This window comes from Hemiscyllium ocellatum, chromosome 26 (genome assembly GCF_020745735.1).
Source record: "Hemiscyllium ocellatum isolate sHemOce1 chromosome 26, sHemOce1.pat.X.cur, whole genome shotgun sequence".
Lineage (NCBI taxonomy): Eukaryota > Metazoa > Chordata > Chondrichthyes > Orectolobiformes > Hemiscylliidae > Hemiscyllium > Hemiscyllium ocellatum.
The window spans coordinates 48,963,632-48,988,882 of record NC_083426.1 but is presented as its reverse complement, the minus strand read 5'-3'; the positions used below and the strand labels follow the sequence as shown (position 1 = coordinate 48,988,882).

Genomic DNA, 25,251 nt, shown 5'->3' with positions numbered 1-25,251 from the left:
AACATCTGTGGTGGGGATATTGTTTGAATTTATAATCAAGGATGTGGTAACTGAACACCTCAAACATTTTCAGTTAATCAGCAAAAGTCGACCATAGATTCATGATAGGTGGGTCTTGTCTGAAAAATCTCATAGAATTTTTTGAAAAGGTGACTGACTGTGGTAGTTGACAGAGAAGTATCTGAAAATGTGGTTTAAATGGTGTTCCAGAAGGCACTTAATAAAGTCTCATATAAGAGACTGTTCGATAAGGTTGGAGCGCACAGAATTGAGGGCAAAGTATTGAAGTGGTTGGGAAATTGTTTGAGTGGCAGGCAAAGAAAATAGAGATAATGTGTGGGTACTCAAATTGCCAGGATGTGACCAATGGTGTTCCAAAAGGATCTGTGTTTGGACCTTAATTATTCACATTGTTTATTAACAACTGAATAATGGCATAGAAAGACAGGTAGGAGGCTGGAAGAACACAGCAAGCCAGGCCCCATCAGGAGGTGCAGAAGTCGCTGTTTCAGGTGTAACCCTTCTTCAGACCTGCAGGTGGGTGTGGGGGGAAGCTGCAGGTAAAGATAAAGGGGTAGATGGGGGCTGGGTGGTAAACTGGGGATAGGTGAAGACAAATAGAGGGTACGCCTCGGTTGGTCATTGGGAGGAATGAATTCGGTTGTTGGTGGGGGGCTGAGAAAGGAGTCAGGGGATTGGGAGACACCCACCTACCCATTTATCTGAGGGTCCCCCCACATCCACCCCCAGTCCTGAAGAAGGGTTACACCCGAAGCATTCACTTCTGCACCTCCTAATGCTGCCTGGCTTGCTGGGTTCTTCCAGTCCCCTGCATGTCTTCTTGGATTCCAGCATCTGCAGTTTTCTTTTGTCTCTAATGGCATAGAAAGCCATATATCAAAATTTGCTGATGAAACAAAGTTAGGCAGCATTGCAACAGTGTAGATGATAGCATAAAATTACAAAGAGATATTGATAAACTAGTTGAATGAAAGAACTATGGCAGATGGCGTTCAATTAAGCAAGTATGAGGCTATCTATTTTGGACTGAGAAAAAATATAATGTGGCGATGCGGGTATTGGACTGGAGTGGACAAAGTCAGCAGTCACATGACACCAGGTTGTAGTCCAACAGGTTTATTTAAACTCACAAGATTTTGGAGTATTGTTCCTTCATCAGGTGGGCGAAGGAGCAGCGCTCCAAAAGCTTCTGATCTTAAATAAACTGGTTGGACTATAATCTGGTGTTGTGTGACTTCTGACTTCGAAAAAGAATAGATCAAGTCAGTTTCTAGATGGTATAAAGTTAATTACAATGGATATCTAAAAGAAGTTATGCTACAATTATATAAAACCTGGGTTAGATTTAGATTTAGTTACTTACAGTGTGGAAACAGGCCCTTCGGCCCAACAAGTCCACACCGACCCTCTGGAGAGCAACCTACCCCGACCCATTCCCCTACATTTACCCCTTCACCTAATACTACGGGCAATTTAGCATGGCCAATTCATCTAACCTGCACATTATTGGACTGTGGGAGGAAACCGGAGCACCTGGAGGAAACCCACGCAGAGAATGTGCAAACTCCACACAGACAGTTGCCTGAGGCGGGAATTGAACCTGGGTCTCTGGCGCTTGAGGCAGCAGTGCTAACCACTGTGCCATCATGCCGCCCCAAGTTAGATTCCACTTGGAGCACTGCAAGCAGATCTGGGCTCCATACCTTTTGAAAGCTATCTTGGTCTTGGAGAGAGTACAACCTAGATTTACAAGAATAATGCCTGGACTTCAGGGGTTAAGTTCTGAGGAGAGATTGTACAAGTTAGGCATTTTTCTCTAGAACTTAGAAGATTAAGAGTGATCTGATGGAAGTCCTCACAACATTAACAGGAAAAGACGGAGCAGGTGGAGATAAACTATTTCCACTGATTGGGGATTCTAGAACTTAGGAACATAGTCTGAGAATTAGGGCCAGGCTGCTTATGAGAAATGTTAGAAAGCACTTCTACACACAAAGGGTGATATATCTTTGGAACTCTCTTCCACAAATGATTAGTGGTAGATGACTTGTTAATGTTAAATCTGAGATAAGTAACTTTTTGTTAAGCAAAGGTATTAAGGCATATGGGCTGAGGGCAGGGATATGGTGTTCGGCCACAGATCAACCATGATTTTATTGAATGGTGGAACAGGCTCAAGGGCTAAATATCCTAGTCCTGTTCCTATGTTCCTAACAGCTTGAACAATTCTTGACACACTCTTTAGATCACTGTGGAATGCTGCATAATATGTCAGAGTAATTCAGTAGGAGATCTAGGGAGAAATGAGGTGTTATAATACAGAAGTTACATTTCCATATGACTGGCCATAATTTCTTGTGGCCTCACTATAAATTGCAAAGTCCACAGACATGTTTCTGTTCTGCTTAGTATGTGGCCCCATATATTATGATGACATTGATCTGTGGTTTTGACAGATAAATCTCCACAGCCATCTGGTAAGAAGCATCAGACAAATAGATGTTATCAAAATCTTCTAATACAGTACACCCCCTTTACCTATAAGGTATACGTTCCTAAACCTGCTGCAGAAGGGTGAAACCACGGATAGGAGCCAGCCCATTCTTTTAATTGGAACATTTACCTTCCCAGCAGCCTCCTGTTTCCAGAAGGTTCCCTGTAATATGTTTGGGCTGCGGGTAACTCAAATCTCAGAAAACGATTCCTCAGATATGGGAGTCACCCTAGACGGTCTACTGTAATGAAGTGACTTCATTAACTTTTCCATAACATGGATAGACACCACCAACATCTTCTATATTGTGGACACCATCATAATCTTAAATGATATCATTGTCAACTCAGAGACAGCCATACTAAACAATGTTTCACAATATTCATCATCTAAAATAAATTGATCAGTCAACATATTTTATTTCTAATCATTGTATTCTGTTCTAAGCTCACCTCTGATGTATTGCATTGTTTATTGTGAGTATCCCCACTTGAAACATAACACTTTTCCAAATAGTTTTGTTGTACTTTGTTAAATTGATTAGCATTTCAAGTTTTGAAATATCACTCAACAGCAATGTGCAATTATATTGATTAGCAAGCACCCAGCTATGCTCTAAATTCAGTAGAACATGAATGAGTGATAGTATAGTGAACCATTGCCCCAGTTTAGAGAAAGAAAATTACATTTAAACTCATCAACCCATCACTTACCTAATTAACGCTTCTGGATTTCAGTTCTCAGATCTGCTGTCCCTTGCATCCTCTGTCCAACCACACCTGGTTATGTAAAAGACCAGAAAAGCAGCTCCTTACTCAATGTACTAAATATCCTCACTCAGGTCCAACATTCTCTTGAAGCTGCACTCTGTTGAGCTCTTCTTTCATGAGCAAAATCTTGTATTTTTTGTGGCTAAAATTCCAAACACTTAAATTAGACCTGATGTCTTGAGAACTAGCTTCAAACAGCCACATAAGATGTTGCAGCTGTAGACAGGAAGCTTTTTTCCATTGATGAAAACTGGGGAAAAAAAGTCAACATTAAAGTTAACTTAAAGGCTTAATGCAACTCTTCACTAGATTATAAAAAGAGATTGACTCACCAGATTCTCAAGTTCAGTATTCTGTCTTCGTATTCTGTTGAACTGGTCTCTCGTAATGTTAATTCAAATTTCACTTTTAAACACATTGAATTTCAAGAAGACCACCTGTTTGTCAAAGAGAATTGTAAATCACTGTATTTGGCCATGGATTTGCTGCATTTAACAAGGATGTACTGTTCTACAATAGTATCTTGTTTGTTTCATAGGCTTCGCATTTGGAATCATCTGCATTGCAGTTGCTGCATTGACATCTGTGATGGGTGGTGTACTGCAGGTAGGATGCACCTCTGTTTACAGATGTAACGCAATTTTAGCCTTCATCAAAACGGCCTGTTCTTACACGTTCAGCATTCTGTCATTTTAAATAACTTCTCTCCGAAATACAATTTTGCTGAGAAATCATGATCTACTCTCCAACAATGCACATTAATCACTCACATCAACCTTTCCTACTGTACCAATGTGAGGTTTCCATTTCTCATGCCAGTCTCCAGTGATCAGATTCTCAAAGATTGCCAGTTTAGCACTACAAGCCTATCCTACTAGAAGCTTAATTGAGAAACCCTAAAAGATTTTTAAATCCAGAGATTGTAAATTGTTAATTCTATTAGTCTGAGCTGCATTTGGACCCCGATTTTCTAGTTAAAAGAGATTTGAGCTGACAGTGTTGCCAGGTTGCATATTCCAATTATACTTTCTACCTCAGAACATCCATACAAGGAGGAATTCCGGCACGAATGGAGACCATACTGTGTTACTACTACAGCATAAAAGACTCTTACTGATTCACCAGCAATAGTAAATTCGTTATAAATTCATGGTATGTGAGTATCACTGGCTGGGTCAGACTTTATACCCATCCCTTACTGGCCCTTCAACTAAGCGCTTGCTAAGGACTTTTTTATTCGCTGATAGGATGTGAGCATCACTGCATGGGCCAGCATTTATTGCACATCTGTAGTTGCCCTTAAGGTGGTAGTGAGCTGTCTTCTTGAGTTGATATAGTCTGTGTGCTTAGAAATTTCCTAACGGATAATAGTCTGAACCTTTATCCCCATGATTTGAAGTTTGCAATTATGATTAGATTAGATTCCCTACAGTGTGGAAACTGGCCCTTCAGCTCAACAAGTCCACACGACCCTCCCTCTGACTAAAGTACCAAACACTACGGACAACTTAGCAATTCACCTGACCTGCACATCTTTGGAACGTGGGTGGAAACCGGAGCACCCGGAGGAAACACATACAGACACGGGGAGAATGTGCAAACTCCACACAGACAGTCGCCCAAAGCCGGAATTGAACCTGGGACCCTGGCGCTGTGAGGCAGCAGTGCTAACCGTGCCGCTCCAAGTTATGCTATTTCTTTGTACCTTGTGTTTATTGCGATCTTATTGGCAGGATAGTTCCTGTGGACTTCTGAACTTTGCTGTTAGGCTCTAATGGGAATCAGAAATGCACTCATTGTGGGAGATAATTACTCATTGTGGGAGATAATTGCTCATTGTAATCTTCCATGATTTGGCCTTTTGCTGGCCCAGGAGGTGGGTTTGCCATCCATTGATGAGTGCCTCTCAAGGCTCGAGGGCTAACAGGAAGTTAATCATCTTGAAAGTAGCAGAATAACATTGCAGATAAGTGAGAAGGGGGGGCACTTAAAAATGGTGGCATCCTCTCTGCAAACATTTCATATTTAAAATATGCAGTGGCCTCTGCAGTCAGGCAACCATTGTGAGGGGAGACCTGCTGCTGCACTTCAAGCAGATCAGGAGGCCTCTAAGTCTACCTGGCATATTGATCACTAGTCTGCTATTTGGAGATTGTTTCTCTGCAGCTGAACTGTCCCTCGCCACATGGAAGCACTTGGAGGCAGATGCTGGCGCAGAACAGAGCTGGGAAATTGGCACACTGGTCAGTGACATTAAACTGTGTGCCCACCTTTCTTCCTAGCCAAAGAATGTGCTGAAAGCCCTGCTTATTCCATCTGCTGCCAGTTTGTGTTGGGTTCAACCCCAATTGTTATAGCATTACATTAAAATGCATATCTATTAAGAAACATTTTCTGATTCAGAGCTTTCAAACAATTAATATTCTGGACTGTTTAAAGACAGTTCCTTCAGGGTGAAGAAAGTTTAATAGAGAACAGGAAATGTCACTAAAATATTCCAATTCCAGAGCTGCAGCTACCTTTGATCCTCAGATAAATTATTCTGGTGACATCCACAGCCAAAAGATTAAAACTTATTTTTGACTGAGAGTCAGAGGAATGTAAAATAAACTGGTGATTTTCACAGGTGTCAATGATTTGTCCTTTTAAAACTGCTTTGCATCTCTCTGTCCTAGACATCATACAAATAAGCCCTCCACTTTCTCCTCTGTTTTTCAGGCTGCCCTCACTATTTTTGGGATTCTTGGTGGTCCATTGCTTGGAATGTTCTTTCTAGGCATGATATTCCGTTGTGCTAATTCAATTGTAAGTACTTGACAGACATCAGCAGTTCATGAAGGGGTTGTGCAAGTGCTCTGGAACCAAATGGATAGTTTTGAGAGGAAATGGGGAGCATTACAAGAATTAATGGAAGGCCACAGAGATCCAGGTACATCAACAGTTACAAGTGACAAAATGTACAGAAAGTCAGGAAAGTTATAGAACAAAAAAAGGATGTGCCAGACTTCTACCATACTGGGCCTTGGTTGAACTGCACCTGGATAATTGTGAACAGTTTTGGGCACTACATTTTTAGAGCAATTATTAGTCTCAGGGAGATTGGAACTTTGATTTTCCAGAAATAATTCCAAGATTTAAATTATGCAAAATAGTATGGTGTCCTCAGGAATATAGTAGGTTAAGGAGTGTGTAAGGGATTATTTTATTGAAATTTTCATGATAAAATGTGAATATGTACAGGAGATAGAAATAAATGTTTCTGCTGGCTGGGAAGTCAGAATAAGCAGCATAGCCTAAGAGTTAGAACTTAATAATTCCGGACTGAAATTAGAAAACACAAAGGGATATAAAATGCGATCATTTGGATTTCTCTTCCACAAATGTTAATTGATGTTGGATCAGATGTAAATTTTAAAGATGAGACAGACTGATTCAAGTTTTATAAGACCAGGATTAGGAGAAATTGCACAAAGATACTTACGTGAAATTTGATGAGAGATCAGTCATGATCTCAATAAATGGCAGTGGAACACCTCCTGGTTTACTTCTGTTTCCGTGTTTGCATGTACCTAAGGCAATATGATGCTGGTTTTGTGGATATTTGCTCCACCATTTTCTGGATTGGTTGTAAGGACCAGCTCAGTTTACATTATTGTGTTTGAACAGGAAGAGACTGTTATGATTTGATTAGACGATTTACAGTGTGGAAACAGGCCCTTCGGCCCAACATGTCCACATTGATCCTCCGAAGAGCAACCCACCCAGACCCATTCCCCTACCTTTACCCCTTCACCTAACACTACGGGCAATTTAGGATGGCCAGTTCACCTAACCTGACTGTGGGAGGAAACTGGAGCTCTCGGAGGAAACCCACACAGACACAGGGAGAATGTGCAAACTCCACACAGACAGTTTCCTGAGGTGGGAATTGAACCCGGGTCTCTGGCATTGTGAGGCAGCAGTGCTAACCACTATGCCACCGTGCCGCCCGTTATCTTAAACAAATAATTTTTTGTTTGCATGGTGTCAATCAGGTATAAGTTACATTAGTTAGATAAACAGTAGTCTGACAGTATGGTACTTGAGTATTGCTGAAAAAGCTACATTGGCCTATTGCACAAATGACTGTATATGAATGTCAACACTGGGTGATGATAGGTATGTAGACTGCACATCCCAAAGATAGTGGATGGCATCAAAGAGCAATCTACTGACTGCAGCCAACTAGCCCATGCTTCCAAAACTCATAATGTCCAACATTAGACATGATTCTACAGTTGGACAACATTTGTTATATAATCTTGATTTTATAAAGAATTATGCTGACAATTAATTTGGGTTCCTCTCTCCGGCTTCAAATTAAGGTGTGTACTGGAAGATACATTTGTTAATATACAGAGTCCTGTTCTTTTTCAGACAGAAAGAATACAATAGGTGAGAATCATTTCCTGGTTCATATCTCAAGGCAATACGTGGCCAGTCAAAGTCAACTTGTCTGGTTTAAAATTAAACAAAGCTTGACGGTTAATCCTTAGCCATCATTATCTTGTGCTCTGTCCATGGCAGCACTTCTACCAATTAGAATTCACTTGCCTATGAATAAGCATTCTCCTGTCATGCAGCATAAATCTTGATTTCCCTTGAATATCGTATTCTGGTGAATTGTCCTGATTTAGCAAAAGAAAAAGTTTTGACAAAATGTGTCTTCTCTGCAATACTACAGTTAAGTGAACATTGTGACTCTTAACAAGACTCAGGATTTTCTGCCTTATTCAGACCTAAGCCTGTATGGCATTCTCTTGCAGACTTTGTGCAATCATCAGCAGTAACCCTTTCAGAAATATTATATTATACAATAGATTTAACATACACTTTTGAGCCTCATTGCTGATGAGCATCTTTTAAATTAGCCTGGAGGTACTCTGTTACGACATGGGGTACACCCCACTGCTAATTTAAACCCAACACACAGAAAAACTCACCTCGCACCATAATTTGTGAAATCTCTAGAGACAAAGAACTATCCCAGATTTCATTATTTAAAGAAAAAATTAACAATTTTATTCTTTAAGTCTAAAAGAAAACATTAAACAACAACCATTTACAACTCCTTTCTCTTCAACCTATTTTTACCCCACTCCCCACTCTACAATATTGGTCCGATAAATTCCCTCTTAAATTTATAGCAAATCAATTTCAAAGCCAGTTGCCCCTCTTCGGATATCAAACTTTCTCTGTAGGTTTCTCTAGGCCGGCTTCGTTATTCTGATGCACAAACTTTTTATGGACAGACACCTTTCAGAGAGCTATTCTGCTGGCAGTTGTTGCTTGCTTGGCTACTCTTTGCTGTACTCTCTCTAACAATTCAAAATGTCCAATTTTATACCCCAAAACATCGGATAATTTCATTGGTTTGATGTCATTCAAAACAGTAAGATTCAAATTCAATTGGATTTTGGCATCTGGAGCATAATTTAAACCGATTGGCCAAATTTGAATTTGTTTTTGTACCATGGCAACGCAACTCCAGGTATTTGTTTCAACCAAATGTTACATTTTAAAATTTGTCAACACACACTTTGTGCCTCTTTAAGCCTGTGCCTGCTTCCACTCTGTCTTAAAGAAATAATATGCACCTACCTTCATAACACCTCCCCCCTTAAGAAAAAAAGAACCATCATAATGAAAAAGTAGCTTTTGTTTTCTATTCCTGAACCACATCCCCATGACACACATATAACTTTTAACCTAAGTTCATCTTAACTTGTTTCCATATATGTACAACATTGGATAGATACCAATCTCATCTAAACATTGTCAGTTAAATCTGCAATAACGCATTTGCGATTACGTTCTTACAACCTGCAACATGTATGATTTTAAAATTAAAAGTCTGTAACATAACACTCCAATGAAATAATCTCATATTCTTGTCTTGAAAGCATTCCAAGAATGTAAGAGGATTGTGATCCGTGGACACAGCCGTCTCCGACACAATGTTTGTGACATATGCATTAAAATGTTATAAGGCCCGTACCAAACTCAATAGTTCTTTTTCAGTTGTGGACTATTTCCTTTGGTGGATGTTGTGTTTCTTTGAAAAGTAACCAACTGGCAGTTCAAACCTATCCTCATCTTCCTGTAGCAGTACAGTTCTAACTCCTTTGTCCCTAGCATCGATGGCAACTTTCAGGGGTTTCAAAAAGTTTGGTGTAGCTAAAACTGGTGAGGTGGTTAATATTGCTTTCAAATGGTTAAATGTCTCTGGCATTGTTCTGTCCACTGAAACTGTGTTCTTCCTCAGCAAGTCTGTTAACGGTGCTGCTGTACTGCTGAAGTTTCAAATTCCTTGATGACCGCTGTCGTTGCATTCCATGGGGTCACCCTTCCATGACTGATGTTATGTCCCAAGAACATCACCTCTGCTGACGTGAATTCAGTTTTGTTTAAGTTTATTACAGGTTTTGCAGTCATTCAAAGAGCTCTGCCAACTGTACCATGTCATCTTGCCAGCATAATCAAAGATACACTACATCGTCCAAATAGACTTCACAGCTTGTTAACCCAGCCTCAACTTTGTTCGTGAGTCTTTGGAATGTGGCGGGTGAGTTCTTCATTCCAAAGGCATCACTTTAAATTCATATAGCCCATTTGGGGTTACAAGCACAGAAATTTCTTCCGCCTTCTATGATAAAGATACCTGCCAGTAACCTTTAGTCCAATTTGGTGATGTAACTGGCTTGACCAACTTTCTCGATACAGTCCTCCAATCTCAGAATTGGATAGGAGTCTGATTTTGATCTTCCGATAATCCACGCAAAATCATCGAGTCCCATCAGGTTTGGGAACTAAGATGATTGGCCATATCCACTCGCTCTGGCTCAGTTTGATGATATTCACATTGAGCATGGCCTCCACCTCCTCTGGATCTGTCTGGCTTTGAAAGGATTAAGCTGAGGGATGTTGTTTTATTGGAACAGCATTCCCTATGTCTACTTCATATACAATAGCATGAGTCGTCCCCATCTGATTTCTACATATGTCCTCATTCTGCAGTAACAAACCTTTCAACTCCGTTCTTTGCTCCTGACATAGATAGTTCACTAACCTATCCCACTCCTCAAGGGCTTTTAACATTTTTTGAGGCACATCAAAATCCACATCATCTGGATTTGATTCCTCATTCTGCGCGGCAGTAGCTAACACCTGTTTCTCCAGTTCTTTCTCTCCAGTATAATACGGTTTCAACATGTTCACATGAATTACGCTATAGTGTTTTTCCCTCTGGCATCTTTACTGGATAGTTCACCTGATTCGACATTTTCTCAATATGACAGGGACCACTAAAAGGATCTCCTATTATTGGTAACAGTACTAACACGTCATCCCCTCGGGAAAACGTCCGAGTCTCAGAGTTATCTGGCACCTACTTAATTCTATGCCATTCCCTTTTTAGGTGCTGTTTAGCTAACTCACTTCCTCGCCTCTGATATCTAAGCTAAGTATGAAATCTCCAACTTTGGTCCTGTTAAATTCTTTGTAATCAATTACAAAGGGGCTCTCATTTCATGACCAAATATTATCTCAAAGAGAGTAAACTGAGTAGAGTCTTTTGGGGTATCTCTAATGGTAAACAATATGAATGGGATACCTTTATTGTAATCATTCGGGTAATTCTGACTGTATGCTCTCAACTAGGTCTGATGCCACCTTTCTAAAGCTCCCTGGGATTCAGGATAATATGCACTTGATTTGAAGTGTTATATACCTAAGCAATTCATGGCATCCTTAAACAACCCAGCAGTAAAATTAGACCCTTGGGTCCGACTGAATCTCTCTGGGTAGCTCATACTGTGTGAAGAAAGCTATTAACTCCTCTGCCATCCTTTTTGCCATAACACTCCATAATGGAATTGCCTTGGGAAATCTGGTAGACACATCCATTATGATTAATAAGTACTAGTTCCCACTTTTAGTTCTCAGGAGGGGACCTACATAATCAATTATAACCCGCGTGAAAGATTCTTCGAATGTGGGAATTGGCAACAAAGTTGCTGGTTTTATTACCACCTGTGGCTTCCCTGCCATTTGGCATGTATGACACGTATGGCAAAAGTTCAACATATTCTTGTGCAATCCAGGCCAATGCAGATGTTTTTGTACCTTAGCCTGAGTCTTTCATGCACCTAGGTGAGCTCCTACAAGTAGTTCATGTGCTACCCTTAACACTTCCTGTCTGTATGCTATCGGCAACACAATCTGATGCACATAGGCCTATTTCTCCTCTGCACTAAGCTGCTGTGTCTTAGGATTTTATCTTTCAGATAATAACCCTGAGGAATATTCTCTGCCTCCTTTTCAGAGTATGCATCCACATATATATCTTTTACCGTCTTGTCTGTCTGTTGCAAATCTCTTGTCCTTTCAAGACTGAACACTTCTGTCTGACCCACTGCCTGTTCAGGTTTTTCCTGCATCATTACATCAACCAGGGTTCGCTAACTGAATCTCAACTCCTTCATCTTTCTCTTTACTTTTTGCTTCGTGCTGTGACTTATGACAGTGGGATCTTGTTACTATACAGTCTGGAAAAGTACCAGAATATTTTTCTTTTAACTCCTCAGTTTCTTGCTCTTCCTTGGGCTTCTCTATAACAAGAGGTGTCACTCCCACCTTGGACCCTGCTAAATCATTCCCAAGATCAAACTGGATTCCTGGAAGTGACACTCCGTCAATCACTCCCACTGTTACTTCCCCATCTTGAGTTGGTACTCCAACCTGATCTTACGTAGGGGAATGCTAAATTTCTGTCTATATATCCCACAAATTACCACACTCTTGGGTAACAGATCAGAAAGAGTGCAAATTTGCTCATCTCTTACTATTAGATACTGGCTAGATCCTGTATCTCTCAAAATTATAACTTCTTGCCCTTCTCCCCCTGTTCTTTCTGAGTAAAGTTTACCCACAGAGGCAAGTTCTTTACAGAGACCAAGCACAAACTCCATACCCAGCCCCTGCTCAAGCTGTGCACTCCCCTGCAGCTCCTCAGCTTTTCTTGGGGTTTCCTTTACTATTTTCACTAATGCTTAACTTCTTTTACTACATCTTTTCCCACAGTGCCTTTGTTTAATGACCAGCACTGTGACTTTACGTGTCCAACTTTACCACAGTGGAAGCACCTGAGGCTTTTCACCTCCTTTCCACACTCTTGGACTTTTTTAACCTGTGATAAACACTCACCAGTGTTCTCTACTCTTTGTTTCGTAGTGTAGGATCTCCCTTTCTCCAAACTTCTATCTCCCAACATCACTGACTTATCAATGATCTCTATCAATCAGTCCTCATATCAAACATTCATATGTTTCTCGTCACTTTCCCACACTTAGCACTGCTGCAACCTTACGCCTACAACTAACAGCTTCCACAGTAAGCTAGCTATTCAGCTATAACACTTGGGTCAACCAAAAGTGTTTCAACACACTAGCTACATTCTCTTCTCTTACACAAGTACGGTGCACACATGGAGTCAATCGGAACCAGTCAAAGAAGGCACATGTTGAAATAATTGCAGAGAGGCCAATATTCTGTCACCAAGTCACCCTTTATTTACATGTACATGGTAAATTAGCTATGGCTAGCCAACTTGGAATCACTCCCTGAAGTGAGGAAACTCTGAACCTCCTGTTCATCTTAGTTAACCAAGGCTCTCTGATGGGCCCAGGTTAACAGCCTCAGTCAAGGATCTCATAGTCAATAAGGCCCACCTGGTTCCAATCGCTGGAACCTCCCCACCTGCCTCCTCAGCTCTGGAAATGTAGGCCTGACCTTTCTCAGGTAGCTTCTTCTGCAACATTGTCGCCTCAGATATGGTTCTTCTAACACATCAGGTGACATCTACCAAACTGTATCAAGTCTCTTATGTCCAGAGCATCATGGGAGAGTTTTATTCTCCTCTTCTGGCAATAATGGTATCGAAGCTGCACCCAGCTCTGACTCAGGTTTACTTGACATTAGATGGCAGGGTAGAACCCACAGTTCCCGACAGGCCCATATGTAAGGTCGCAGCTTTCAGGTGATCCACATGTTTGTTCAGGACTGCCTCAACCACCTGAACTTTGTAAGTCACAGGACCTGACCTCACGTTGACCTCACCTTGCCTCCAATGCAGGGCCATTTCTGTGGTTCCACACCAAACTTTGTCCCCTGACTCAAACTGTCTGTCTCTCTTAGAGGAAACATGTAGCCAGCCTTGGCATTCCCGCTGCCATTTCATTCTCCTTCTCCTTCCCTGGTTTCGAAATATCAGCTTTAACCTGGTGCAGAGTCTTCTCCCTATCATCAACTCTTCTGGAGTTATCCCTGTAGTTGTATGAGGGTGGCCCTATAATCGAATAAGAACTTAGATAGTTTGGTACCAAGTCAAGCTGTAGGCTATTTTTTTCAGTTTGCCTTCAATGTTTGGACAGCTTTTCCCGCCAGACCATTTGACGATAGATGGTATAGAGCTGTCTTTATGTGCTGAATGCGATTCAGCTTTGGGAAATATGCATATTCCCTGCTGGTAAATGATATCCCATTCTCCATGAATCTGTATTGCAAATGATGCTTGCAACTTTTCAATCGTCATTCTTGAGTTTGCTAAATGATCTTTATGCGCATTCAGCCACTTTGAATGGGCATCCACAATGACCAGGTCCATTGAGCCCATGAAAGGACTGACATAGTTGACTTGGGTTTACTTGGCTATTCACATGAATGTGTGGGTGCCACTGGTGACAAGTTTTGTCCTTGTGCCCAGAGTGCCAACACAGCTATGTCAGCATTGAATCCTGAGCACCGGACATAACTTCTTGCCAACGTCTTCATTTTGGAAAACTCTGGATGATTCTGTGGAGTTAACCAGTATCTGGTGCTGACCTTTACCAGGACAATCACCCTTGCTCCCCATAGTAATGTGCCATCACCTACTGTGATCTGGGTTCTCCAAGTCCGTTCGCCCACCCCAGCGTTACCACCAGCTGTTTAGTTTTGCCCGGATAGGATCTTTGTGTCCACAGATGTTTGTCAGCCGTGACTGGGAGGGTGTCCAGGAAGTTTAAAGCCAGAAGGGATTCTTCCAGGGAAGGCACCACCAGTGGAATATGGGAGGTGATTCAAGACATCTGCATTAGCTACTTGGCTTCAAGTAATGTGTTCTAACTTGTACTTGTATGCACTGAGAATAAGGATCTGCTGCTGAATTCTACCCAAAGCTATGGGCGACATTGCCTTGTCTTCCTTAAGTAACCCTGGCAAGGATTTGTAGTCCATCACTTTAGAGATGAATTCATGGCCGTAAGGGTATGGTGAAATTTCCTCACATCAAAGATGATTGCCAAACCTATGTCTATCTGGGTGTATTTATGTTTAACATTAGCCAGAAGCCAGGAAGCATACATATTGGGCGCTCCTCTCTCCGTTGGGCCATCAGTGAGCCAACATTACTCTGATATTGTATGGGGAGGCATCATGTGCCAGTACCACCTCTCACTTAGGATCAAAGTGGGCCAACACTTTACGATAATGATAGCTGCTTTTTTCACTTCCCTAAACGCTATTTCTTGGCTATGTAACCATTTCCAAGGCTGACCCTTTTTCAGTAGCAGGTGTAAAGGTGCCAAGATGAAGCCCAGGTTATGTATGAATTTCCTGTAATAATTCAGTAACCCAAGAAAACTCCTAAGTTCTGGTACAAATGTACAAGAGCACCTTTGATTGTCCTCACTTTATCTTCCAACTGATGTAACCTGGTTTCCCTTCTAAGGCATATGCCCGTATGGGAGAAATGTTTAAGCACAATGTCCAAGTTTATTGGTCTTCCTGGTTATTAGATGTCGTCCAGATTTAGGGCAGCCCTTGTAAAGTTTTCTCCATTGTTTGCTGGGAGAGGGCGTAGGCTGATGGTACCCCAAATGGCAGTCTCATTTATTGGTAAAACCTCTTTTAGGTAGATATTAATTGTGGCATGAGTTGAGAGTGCGTTGCTGGAGAAGCACAGCAGGTCAGGCCGTATACGAGGAGCAGGAGAATCAATGTTTTGGGCAAAGGCCCTTCATCAGGAAATTGTAGCGTACATTTGGGACTTCTCATCTAGTTACAATGGCAGGTAGATGTAACTCATGTCCAGTTTAGTGAAGGACAGCCCCTCTGCCAATTTTGTGTATAAGTCCTCTCTGCAAGGGATTTGGTACTTATGCAACTGCAAGAAGTGGTTTACCGTTTCCTTAAAATCCTTACAAAGGTGAACTGAGCCATCAGACTGCACAGTCAGTATGACTGGTGCTGCCCATTCTGCAAACTGCACTGGTTTGATGACTCAATCGTTTTCCAGCCTTTTGATTTACATCTCTACTTTTGCCACAAAGCAAATGGCACTGGGTGGGCCTTACAAAATCACAGGGTTTCTTCCTGGTCAACATGTAAAGTGTCTTTAGCCCCTTTGATGGTCCCTAGACCTTTTGGAAAAATTCCTGGATATTTCACTAGGACTTCACTGAGGCAGCCAATTTTTAATCAAAGCATGTTGAGCCAATCAAGGTCAACCAATTCTGTCTGGTTGGGCCCAAGCCCGTTATCGTAATAAGTGGTAACTGCATCAACTTCCTCTCAAGAGAATGGAACCAAAGTCGTAACCTTAAACTGTAACAGTTGCCCAGTGTGTGTTCTCAGTCTGACTGAGGGCTTGTGCAGTCATAAGGGATGGAGTCTAGAGCAAATCTAGTTAAAGACAGATTCTGGTATCGGCCTCCATGAGAATCAAACCATTTAACCAAACATTAGTTTTAATTGGGGGATCTGATTTGGATATTGCCAAGCAATTTAACTGTCGAGAGTGTGGTGCTGGAAAAGCACCGCAGATCACACAGCATCTGAAGAGCAGGAAAATCAACGTTTTAGGCAAAAGCCCTTTGTCAGGAATGAGGCTGGGAGCCTTGGGGGTGGAGAGATAAATGGCTGGGGCTGGAGGGAAGGTAGCTGAGAGTGCAATAGGCAGATGGAGGTGAGGGGAAAGGTGATAGGTCAGAGGAGAGGGTGGAACAGATAGGTGGGAAGGAAGATGGACAGATGGGACGGGTAATGAGGACGGTGCTGAGCGGGAAGGTTGGAACTGGGGTAAGGCAGAGGGGAGGGGAAATGAGGAAACTGGTAAAATCACATTGATGCCCTGGGGTTGGAAGGTTCTGAGGCAGGAGATGAGGCGTTCTTCCTCCAGGAATCAGATGGTAAAAGAATGGCGATGGAGGAGGCCCAGGTCCTGCATGTCCTCAACAGAGTGGGAGGAGGAGTTTAATGTTCAGCCAGGGAACGGTGAGGTTGATTGGTGTGGGTGTCCCTGAGATTAAAAAACATCCTCATGACCTGTCCCATCTGTCCCTCTTCCTTCCCACTATCTGTTCCACCCTCCCCAATGCCCTATCACCTTTCTCTCCACCTCCATTCACCTATTGCACTTTCATTTACCTTCCACCCCCTAGCCCCATCCCCCTCTCATCTCTCCACCCCGTGGCTTCCAGCCTCATCCTGATGAAGGGCTTTTGCCCGAAACTTCGATTTTCCTGCTCCTGGGATGCTGCCTGACCTACTGAGCTTTTCAAGCACCACAATCTTGACTCTAATCTCCAGCATCTGCAGTAATCACTTTTGCCTAAGCATTTAACTGTAGGTGGACTTTACAGGGAGCAAACTCTTCTAGAAACCAGTGTTTTCCTATTCAAGTCAGACCTTGTAGGACTCTATGACTCCTTTGTTGTCTTTAGTCTGCATACCAACAACAACTGCAATGGCTTGCTGACCATGACCCCTGAAGAGCTTTGCAGCCATTTTGCTGGGCTCGGGTTTATTGTGGGGTTTTGCTGTTGACTGCCCTCAGGTCCCTCTGCTCAAGATGTGCCCTGCATGAGGCTCTGTGATAGCTGACACTCAGGTGGTTACCCCCAAGTTCAGTCAGACAGGTGAGGTGTCCACTTCCATTAGGATACCCTGTTGCTCTCATGCTCCTTTTCTCTGCACAAAGCCAGTTGCAGTGGCCGTTTGAAGTCCAGTTGGGCTTCAGCTCATAGGCGTTTTTGCGTAGTTACATCATTAATCCCACATACCAAACAGGGGTCTCAGCATTTCATTCAGGGTCAACCCCAAATCACATGCTTCTGTCAGTCATCTTAACCTCGCCAAAAATCCTGATACCGATTCTCCAGGTTATTGAACAGCCAGATAAAATCAATAGAGTCTCAGAATTGGTGGAGGTTTGGGGGTCATGATATTCCTTAACCAAATTCATCAACTCTTGGAGGTTTTAGTGTCTGGTGCCTCTGGGAACAATAAGCCCCTAATATCCAAAAATACTGCATGTCTGCAGGAGTCAGAAAGATTACTTATTAGGTTTCATCTGCTCCAATGTCATTTGCTCAGAAAAACAATCACATTCTTTCTACATACTGTGTACAGTCTTCAACAGTAGGATTAAACAAATCATGCTTCCCGAAAAAAGGCACGATGCCAGGAAAGTTTACTCAAGGATGACTGTTGGGAGCGACTGTTCTTCAGGCATGTACTGTTTTCTCCTTTCGCCACTGAAATAACTGCACAGAGGACAGTGTGCCATCACTGTCCCCCTTCATTTACATGTGCATAGTGCACTGGCTGTCAGTAGCCAGCTCAGTCAGTCCCTGAAATGAGAAGATTCTGAATCCCCCATCTTCTTTTTTGTTAAACTGTACAAAAAATACAATCGACAGGTAATAATAAACAGCAATTCACAGGGAAAAGGAGTGGCCAAACCTCACCGTACAACCTATTCACAGGGAAATGAGGACGAACCACGTATCCCATCACAATTTATCGAAGAAAGGACACAGTAGATGTACATACATACAGACCAAATCCTATCAACTGAATAAAAATATATGCACATAAAACAGATATGCCTGGTAAACCAGCAAGTGGCCCGCCCTCCCACCTTTTGGCCGCTCAAGGTAGCCTGCTCCTAAGCCTCTCTGGGACCTCGGCCCACCCTTAAGCCCCTTCTGGCCAGGTCTAGGACAGCCTGAGCCATTCATTCCTTGGGAATACAGAACTCAGGATGGTTATCCATCTTCTGGCTCTTGGAGCGGCTGGCATTGGGATGACCTACACACCTTCTGGCTCAAGGGACAGCTAACTCACTGAACGGTCCACAGGATGGCATAACCACCCTCCGGTCTTGGGGTGACAGCTTTCGGGACGGCCTACAAACCTTCTGGCTCAATGTAAGGACTGCCAGACCCAGGGATACACAAGACACAATGTAGGTGATAAAATCGACCTTCAAAAAAGTTGAGTCTGTTCCCAAAGCCAAGTCCGCTTCAGCAGGCAGTGTTCACTCCCAAAGGCAGTGAATGCACACCTCACAGCTCACACACAGATGTTCAATCTTTGCAGAGGCCTGACCCATCTACAGTGGCCCAGACCCATTCATAGAGATATGGATGATTTGCAAATGTGCAGTTATATCACAGGGGCTCAGTCCAAACACCAAAAATTGAAAACGTGCAAAAAAGAAAGTGCAGACACTACAAACCATAGTGTAAAGGCTAAGCTCTGCCACAAAATCACCATCGTCCTTGCTTAAGACAACAAAAAAAGTAGCACACAGGCTGCAACCAGCAGCGAAACAACAACAGTTCCCTAGTGAGAACTGAAATAGAACAGTACCACACTGGCTATGTGGCCAGCATGCTCAGAAATCAGTTCTAAAAAAAAACAATAGGAACACCCTGGCTGTGGCCAACAGGCCTGTTAGCTCAGTCACTCCCTGAAGTGAGAGAATTCTGAATCCCCTGTTTATATTTTTTTCTAGCAGAAGTGCTGATATTTTCAGCACCCATCTTCTGTATATGTATGTGTAAGACGCAGTGAAAACATCAAGCGTAAATAACTTTATTACTAGTCCACCACAAGGCAAATCAGCCATGTGGCTAAAGAACCACTAAGAAGCATAAACTCAGAGCGAGCAATGCTTACATGAAACCAAAATAGAATTAAAGGAAGAATCCCTGTTTATATTTTTTTTATTAATCCCCCACACTAATGCCAAACAGCAGTAGTGCTTATTCTCACCAGCACCCATGTCATGTGCATGTAGATGGAGGACACAGTGAAGAAACAGTGAATGCATAAAACTTTATTCGTATTCCACCACCAGGAAGGAAAAACATCTGAGTGGCCAAAGACAAGCAGTGCCCTTCTCTTCAAGGGCAGTGCCTACATGATTGAAAAAGTGAAGGGGAAGGTAGGGACTAAATCAAAATAGAATTAGAGGAGGAATCCAATACTGCCAAACTGTAGCAGTGCTTACTTTTCCCCAGTACCTATGTCACGTGCGTGCAGGCATAGGACACTGAAGTAACAATGAGTGCAGAAAACCATACCAGGAAGAAAGGAAACACCCAAGTGGCCAATGACAAGCAATGCCCTTCTCATCAAAGGGCAATGCCTAAGTGATCAGAAAAGTGAAGGAGAGGGCAGGGATTAAATCAAAATAGAATTGGAGGGGGAAATAAAACACTCCACCTCTCCCCGAAAACCTCGAGGGTGTTGGTAGATGCCGTATGCACCTTCTAGAGGGACACCCGGGTCCGGATGTAACAGTAGAAGAGGGGCAAATATCAGTCATAACAACCTCGGCCTAGACCTGTTAATCCCCTTTTTTTTCTTTTTCTTTTTGAATTATTTTTATATAACTCCCGCGCTACCACCTGAAGCAGTAGTGCTTATTTTTTCCTAGCACTCATTGTGTGTGCAGGTGTAAGACACAGAAGATGAACAATGAGTGTATAAATTCCACCACAAGGAAGAAAGGAAACACCTGAGTGGCAAGCAGTGCCCTTCTTGAAAAAGGGCAATGCCACGTGATCAAAACGTGAAAGGGGAGGGCAGGGACTAAATCAAATTGAGTTGGAGGAGGAAATAAAACATTCTACTCCCTGCACTGCTCACCTCTTCCTAAAACCCTCGAAGGTGTTGGTAGACACCATGTGCTCCTTTTCTAAGGACACTCGGGCCAGATGTAACCATGGAAGAAGAGCAGGCAATCGGCCATAATGACCCCCTCCACTGCCCGCTGCCTGGACCTGTTAATTCCCTGTTTATTTTTATTAACAGCAGCAGGAACACACTGACTGTGGCCCAGCCAGTTCAGAGATAGTCTGCTGAACTGAGGAGATTGCAAACCCTCTATTTTTAGTGCTTATATTTTCCCCAGTGTGTGTGCAGTTGTGAGACACATTGAAAGACATCAGGTGTACAAATCTTTATTCAATTTCCACCACCAGGAAGAAAGGAAAAACCCAAGCAATGGTACTTCTCAGAGGGCAATGCTGCATGATCAAATAGTGAGGGGGGGGAGCAGGGATTAAATCAAAATTGAGTTGGAGGAGGAAATAAAACACTCCACTCCCTGCGGTGCACACCTCTCCCTGAACAGCACGAGGGAATTGGCAGACACCTCATGCTTCTTCTCCAGAGACACCAAGGCTTTGATGTAACTGTGGAAGAGGGGCAGGCACCGACCATAACGACCCCCACCATGGCCTGTTGCCTGGACCTGTTAATCCTGTTTATTTTTTTTCAGAGTCAGTCCCCTAAACTGAGGAGATTCAAAATCTCCCAGTTATATATTTTTTTCTTTTTTTTTCCCCCTAAACTGAGGAGACTGTAAATCTCCAGATTATATTTTTTCTAATATTTTACCCCTACACTACTGTCTACTTGCTGGGGTGCTTATAATTTCCCCAGCACCATATTGTGGGTGTGTGCAGGTGTGAGACACAGTGAAAGACAACAGGTGTGCAAATCTTTATTCAATTTCTACCACCAGGAAGAAAGGAAATGCCTAAGTGGTCAGTGACAAGCAATGTCCTTCTCGGAGGCAATGCTGCCTGATCAAATAGTGAACGGGAGGACAGGGATTAAATCAAAATCGAGTTAGAGAGGGGAATAATACAGTCCACTCCCTGCGGTGCCCACCTTTCCCTAAACAGTTCAAGGGTGTTGGTGGACACCGCATGCTCCTTCTCCAAGGATCCAGGCTTTGACATACCTGTGAAAGAGGGGCAGGCAATCGGCCATAACAACCCCCTTCATGGCCTGCTGCCTGGAGATGTTAATCCCCTGTTTATTTTTTTCTTTTACCCCCACACTATCACCTAACTGCGGTTGTTCTTATTTATTGCCCAGCACCCATGTTGTGTGTATGCAGGTGTGAGACACAGTGAGAGACACAAGGTGCACAAATCTTTGTTCACTTTCTACCATCAGGAAGAAAACACTCAAGTGGCCAGTGACAAGCGATGCTCTTCACATCAAAGGGCAATGCTGCGTGATCAAACAGTGAAGGGGAGGGCAGGGATTAAATCAAAATAGAGTTGGAAGGGGAAATAATGCAAACTCCACTCCCTGCGGCGCCCACCTCTCCCTGAACAACTCCAGGGTGTCGGTGGACACCGCGTGCTCCTTTTCCAGAGACACCCGGGTTCTAACATAACTGCGGAAGAGGGGCATGCAGTCGGCCCTAACGATCCCCTCCACAACCTGCTACCTGGACCTGTTAATCCCCTGTTTGTTTATTTACTTGTGGGATCTTGCTGTGCACAAATTGACTACTATGTTTTATTATTAGTAGTACTTGATGTGCACTTGTGATGCCAAGGCATTCAAGGCTGTGGGTCCCAGTGCTGGAAGATGGGATTGGAATATTTAGCCCAGACATAATGAGCTGCAGGGCCTTATACAGTGAAGAGCTGTAGATGTCTATGACCATGACTCTGTGGTTTTGACAGTGACCACATTTCAAAAGTGCTTCATTTGTTTTGCTTTTTTCTTTTTTTTCTCTTTTTTTTCTCCCGTGGTGCTTTTTTTCCCCGCAGCACCCATGCTGTTTGTGTGCAGGTGTGAGACACAGTGAAAGACACAAGGTGCATGAACCTTTATTAAAATTTCCACACCAGGAAGAAAGGAAACATCCGAGTGGCAAGTGACAAGCAGTGACCTTCACATCAAAGGGCAAAGCTGTGTGGTCAAACACTGAAGGGGAGGGCAGGGATTAAATCAAAGTAGAATTGGAGGGGGAAGTAACGCACTCCATTCCCTGCAGCACCCACCTCTCCCTGAACAGCTCCAGGGTTTGGTGGACACCGCATGCTCCTTCTTCAGAGATACCTGGGCTGTAATGTAACCTCGGAAGAAAGGGGCAGTCGGCCCTAACGACCCTGTCCACGGCCCACTGCCTGGACCTGTTAATCCCCTTTTTTTTGTCTTTTTTGAGACAAAGGAATTAATTCATAAAATCACAAATTATTTAATGTGTTACATTTTGCTGCTGTTAACTCAGCTGGCTATTGTAGAGAGTGATATAACACCACAGAAACCAGTATCCTATCACCAAGTCACCCTTTATTTACACGTGCATAATAATAATTGACACTGGTCCAGTTTCCAGAGAGCCAGCTCTCAGAGTAAACAGAACCTCTGACACTCCTGTTTTTTTTTTCTCTTGGTAGTGCTTATTTTTCCCCAGCACCCATGTGCGTGTGCAGGTGTGAGACACAGTGAAAGACATAAGGTGCAAAAATCTTCATTCAGTTTCCACCACCAGGAAGAAAAGAAACACCCGAGTATCCAGTGACAAGCAGTGACCTTCCCATCAAAGGGCAATGCTGTGTGATCAAACAGTGAAGGGGAGGGCAGGGATTAAATCAAAATAGAGTTGGAGGGGGAAATAATGCAAACTCCACTCCCTGCAATGCCCACCTCTCCCTGAACAACTCCAGAGTGTCAGTGGATACCGCATGCTCCTATTCTAGAGACACTCGGGCTTTAACGTAACCACGGAAGAGGGGCATGCAGTCGGCCCTAACGACCCCCTCCACGGCCGCTGCCTGGACCTGTTAATCCCCTGTTTTTTTTTTGCTTTTTTTTCTGACACTCCTGTTCATTTTTTTCCTGTTTATTCTCTTTTTTTATTTTCTTAACGCCCACCACTACCACCTAACTGCTGTAGTGCTTATTGTTTTCCCCAGCAATCCATGTTGTGCATGTGTGCAGGTATGAGTCTCCTGTTTGTTTTAAAATTGTGTGCATGCAGGTGTGAGACACAGTGAGAGACACAAGGTGTACGAATCTTTACTCAATTTCCACTACCAGGAAGAAAGGAAACACCCAAGTGGCCAGTGACAAGCAGTGCCCTTCACAAAAGGCAATGCTGTGTGATCAAACAGTAAAGGGGAGGGCAGGGATTAAATCAAAATAGAGTTGGCAGGGGAAGTAATGCACTCCACTCCCTACAGCACCCACTTCTCTCTGAACAACTCCAGGGTGTTGGTGGAGACCACGTGCTCCTTCTCCAAGAATACCCGGGCTCTAACGTAACCGCGGAAGAGGGGCAGGCAGTCGGCCCTATCGACCCCCTCCACGGCTATAGCTGGGGTACCTATGGTGTTCTCACATTGTCCATGTCCTTGTATCTATTCACATCCAGGAGAATTGTAATAATGGTGGAACACCAAGTCAGTAATGATGAAAACATATCGCCACTTAATTGTACACATAAAGCTTTCAGATCATACATAGAGAATAGCTTTGAAGGTTTTGTGGTAAATCTATCTGTTGTGAAACATTAAGCACATTGAGTTGGAGCAGCAGTGAGAGAGGAGCAGAGTGAACCTACAGGTGAATGGTTGCAGCAGAGCTTCTAGATAAATATGAGGAGGGAACCCAGATCAGTCTTATTCGAAGCAGGAGCGGGAGCATAAGACCATGAGACACAGGAGCAGAAATTAAGCAATTTGGTCCATCGAACCTACTCTGCCATTCAATCATTGCTGATAAGTTTCTCAACCCCTTTCTCCCTGTAACCCTTGATCCCCTTAACAATCAAGAACCTATCGATTTTAGTCTTAAATGTAGTCAATGACCTGGCCTGTAGAGCCTTCTGTTGTAACAAATTCCATAGATTCACCACTCTCTGGCTGAAGAGGTTTCTCCTCATCTCCGTTCTAAAGGATCTTCCGTTTACTCTAAGGCTGTGCCATCGGGTCCTAAACTCTCCTGTGAATGGAAACATCTTCCCAACATCCACTGTATTCAGGCCTTTTAATACTCTGTAAGTTTCTAGTAAATCCCTCCTCATCCTTTTAATCTCCCTTGAGTATAGACCCAGAGTTCTCAAACATTTGTTATATGTTAAGCCTTTCATTCTTGGGATTATTCTTGTGAACCCTTTCCAGGGCTAGTACATCCTTCCTGATGTAATGTGGGGACCAAAATTGCTCATAATATTCTACATTATGTCTGACCATAGCTTTATAAAGCCTTGGAATTACATCCCTGCTTTTATAGATTAGATTAGATTAGATTACTTACAGTGTGGAAACAGGCCCTTCGGCCCAACAAGTCCACACCGACCCGCCGAAGCGCAACCCACCCATACCCCTACATTTTCCCTTTACCTAACACTACGGGCAATTTAGCATGGCCAATTCACCTGACCCGCACATCTTTGGACTGTGGGAGGAAACCGGAGCACCCGGAGGAAACCCATGCCAACACGGGGAGAATGTGCAAACTCCACACAGTCAGTCGCCCGAGGCTTCTAGTCCTCTCTAAATCTTCTAGTCCTCTCAAAATAAATCCCAGCATTGTATTTGCCTTCCAAACTAATGACTCAACCTGCAAGTTTACCTTAAGAGAATCCTGGGCTAGTACTTCAAAGTCCTTTTGGACTTCAGATTTCTGAATCTTCTCCCCTTTTAGAAAATAGTCTGTGCCTCTATTCTTCCTACCAAAATGCATGACCGCACACTTTCCCATGTTGTATTCCATCTGCCACTTCTTTACCCAGTCTCCTAACCTGTCTAAATGTTTCTGCAGCCTCCCTGCATCCTCAATACT

At 43.1% G+C, this 25,251-nt stretch overlaps 1 protein-coding gene across 1 annotated transcript in view; it reads left to right on the top strand.

The window, feature by feature from the left end:
* The window catches only part of LOC132828237 (sodium-coupled monocarboxylate transporter 1-like), an 88,811-nt gene that overhangs the window by 45,161 nt on the left and 18,399 nt on the right, over positions 1 to 25,251 (top strand). The window contains exons 10-11 of the mRNA XM_060845199.1: positions 3,824 to 3,891; positions 6,004 to 6,090. Coding sequence (XP_060701182.1) covers positions 3,824 to 3,891; positions 6,004 to 6,090 — 155 coding nt within the window. The remainder of the gene's footprint in view (positions 1 to 3,823; positions 3,892 to 6,003; positions 6,091 to 25,251) is intronic.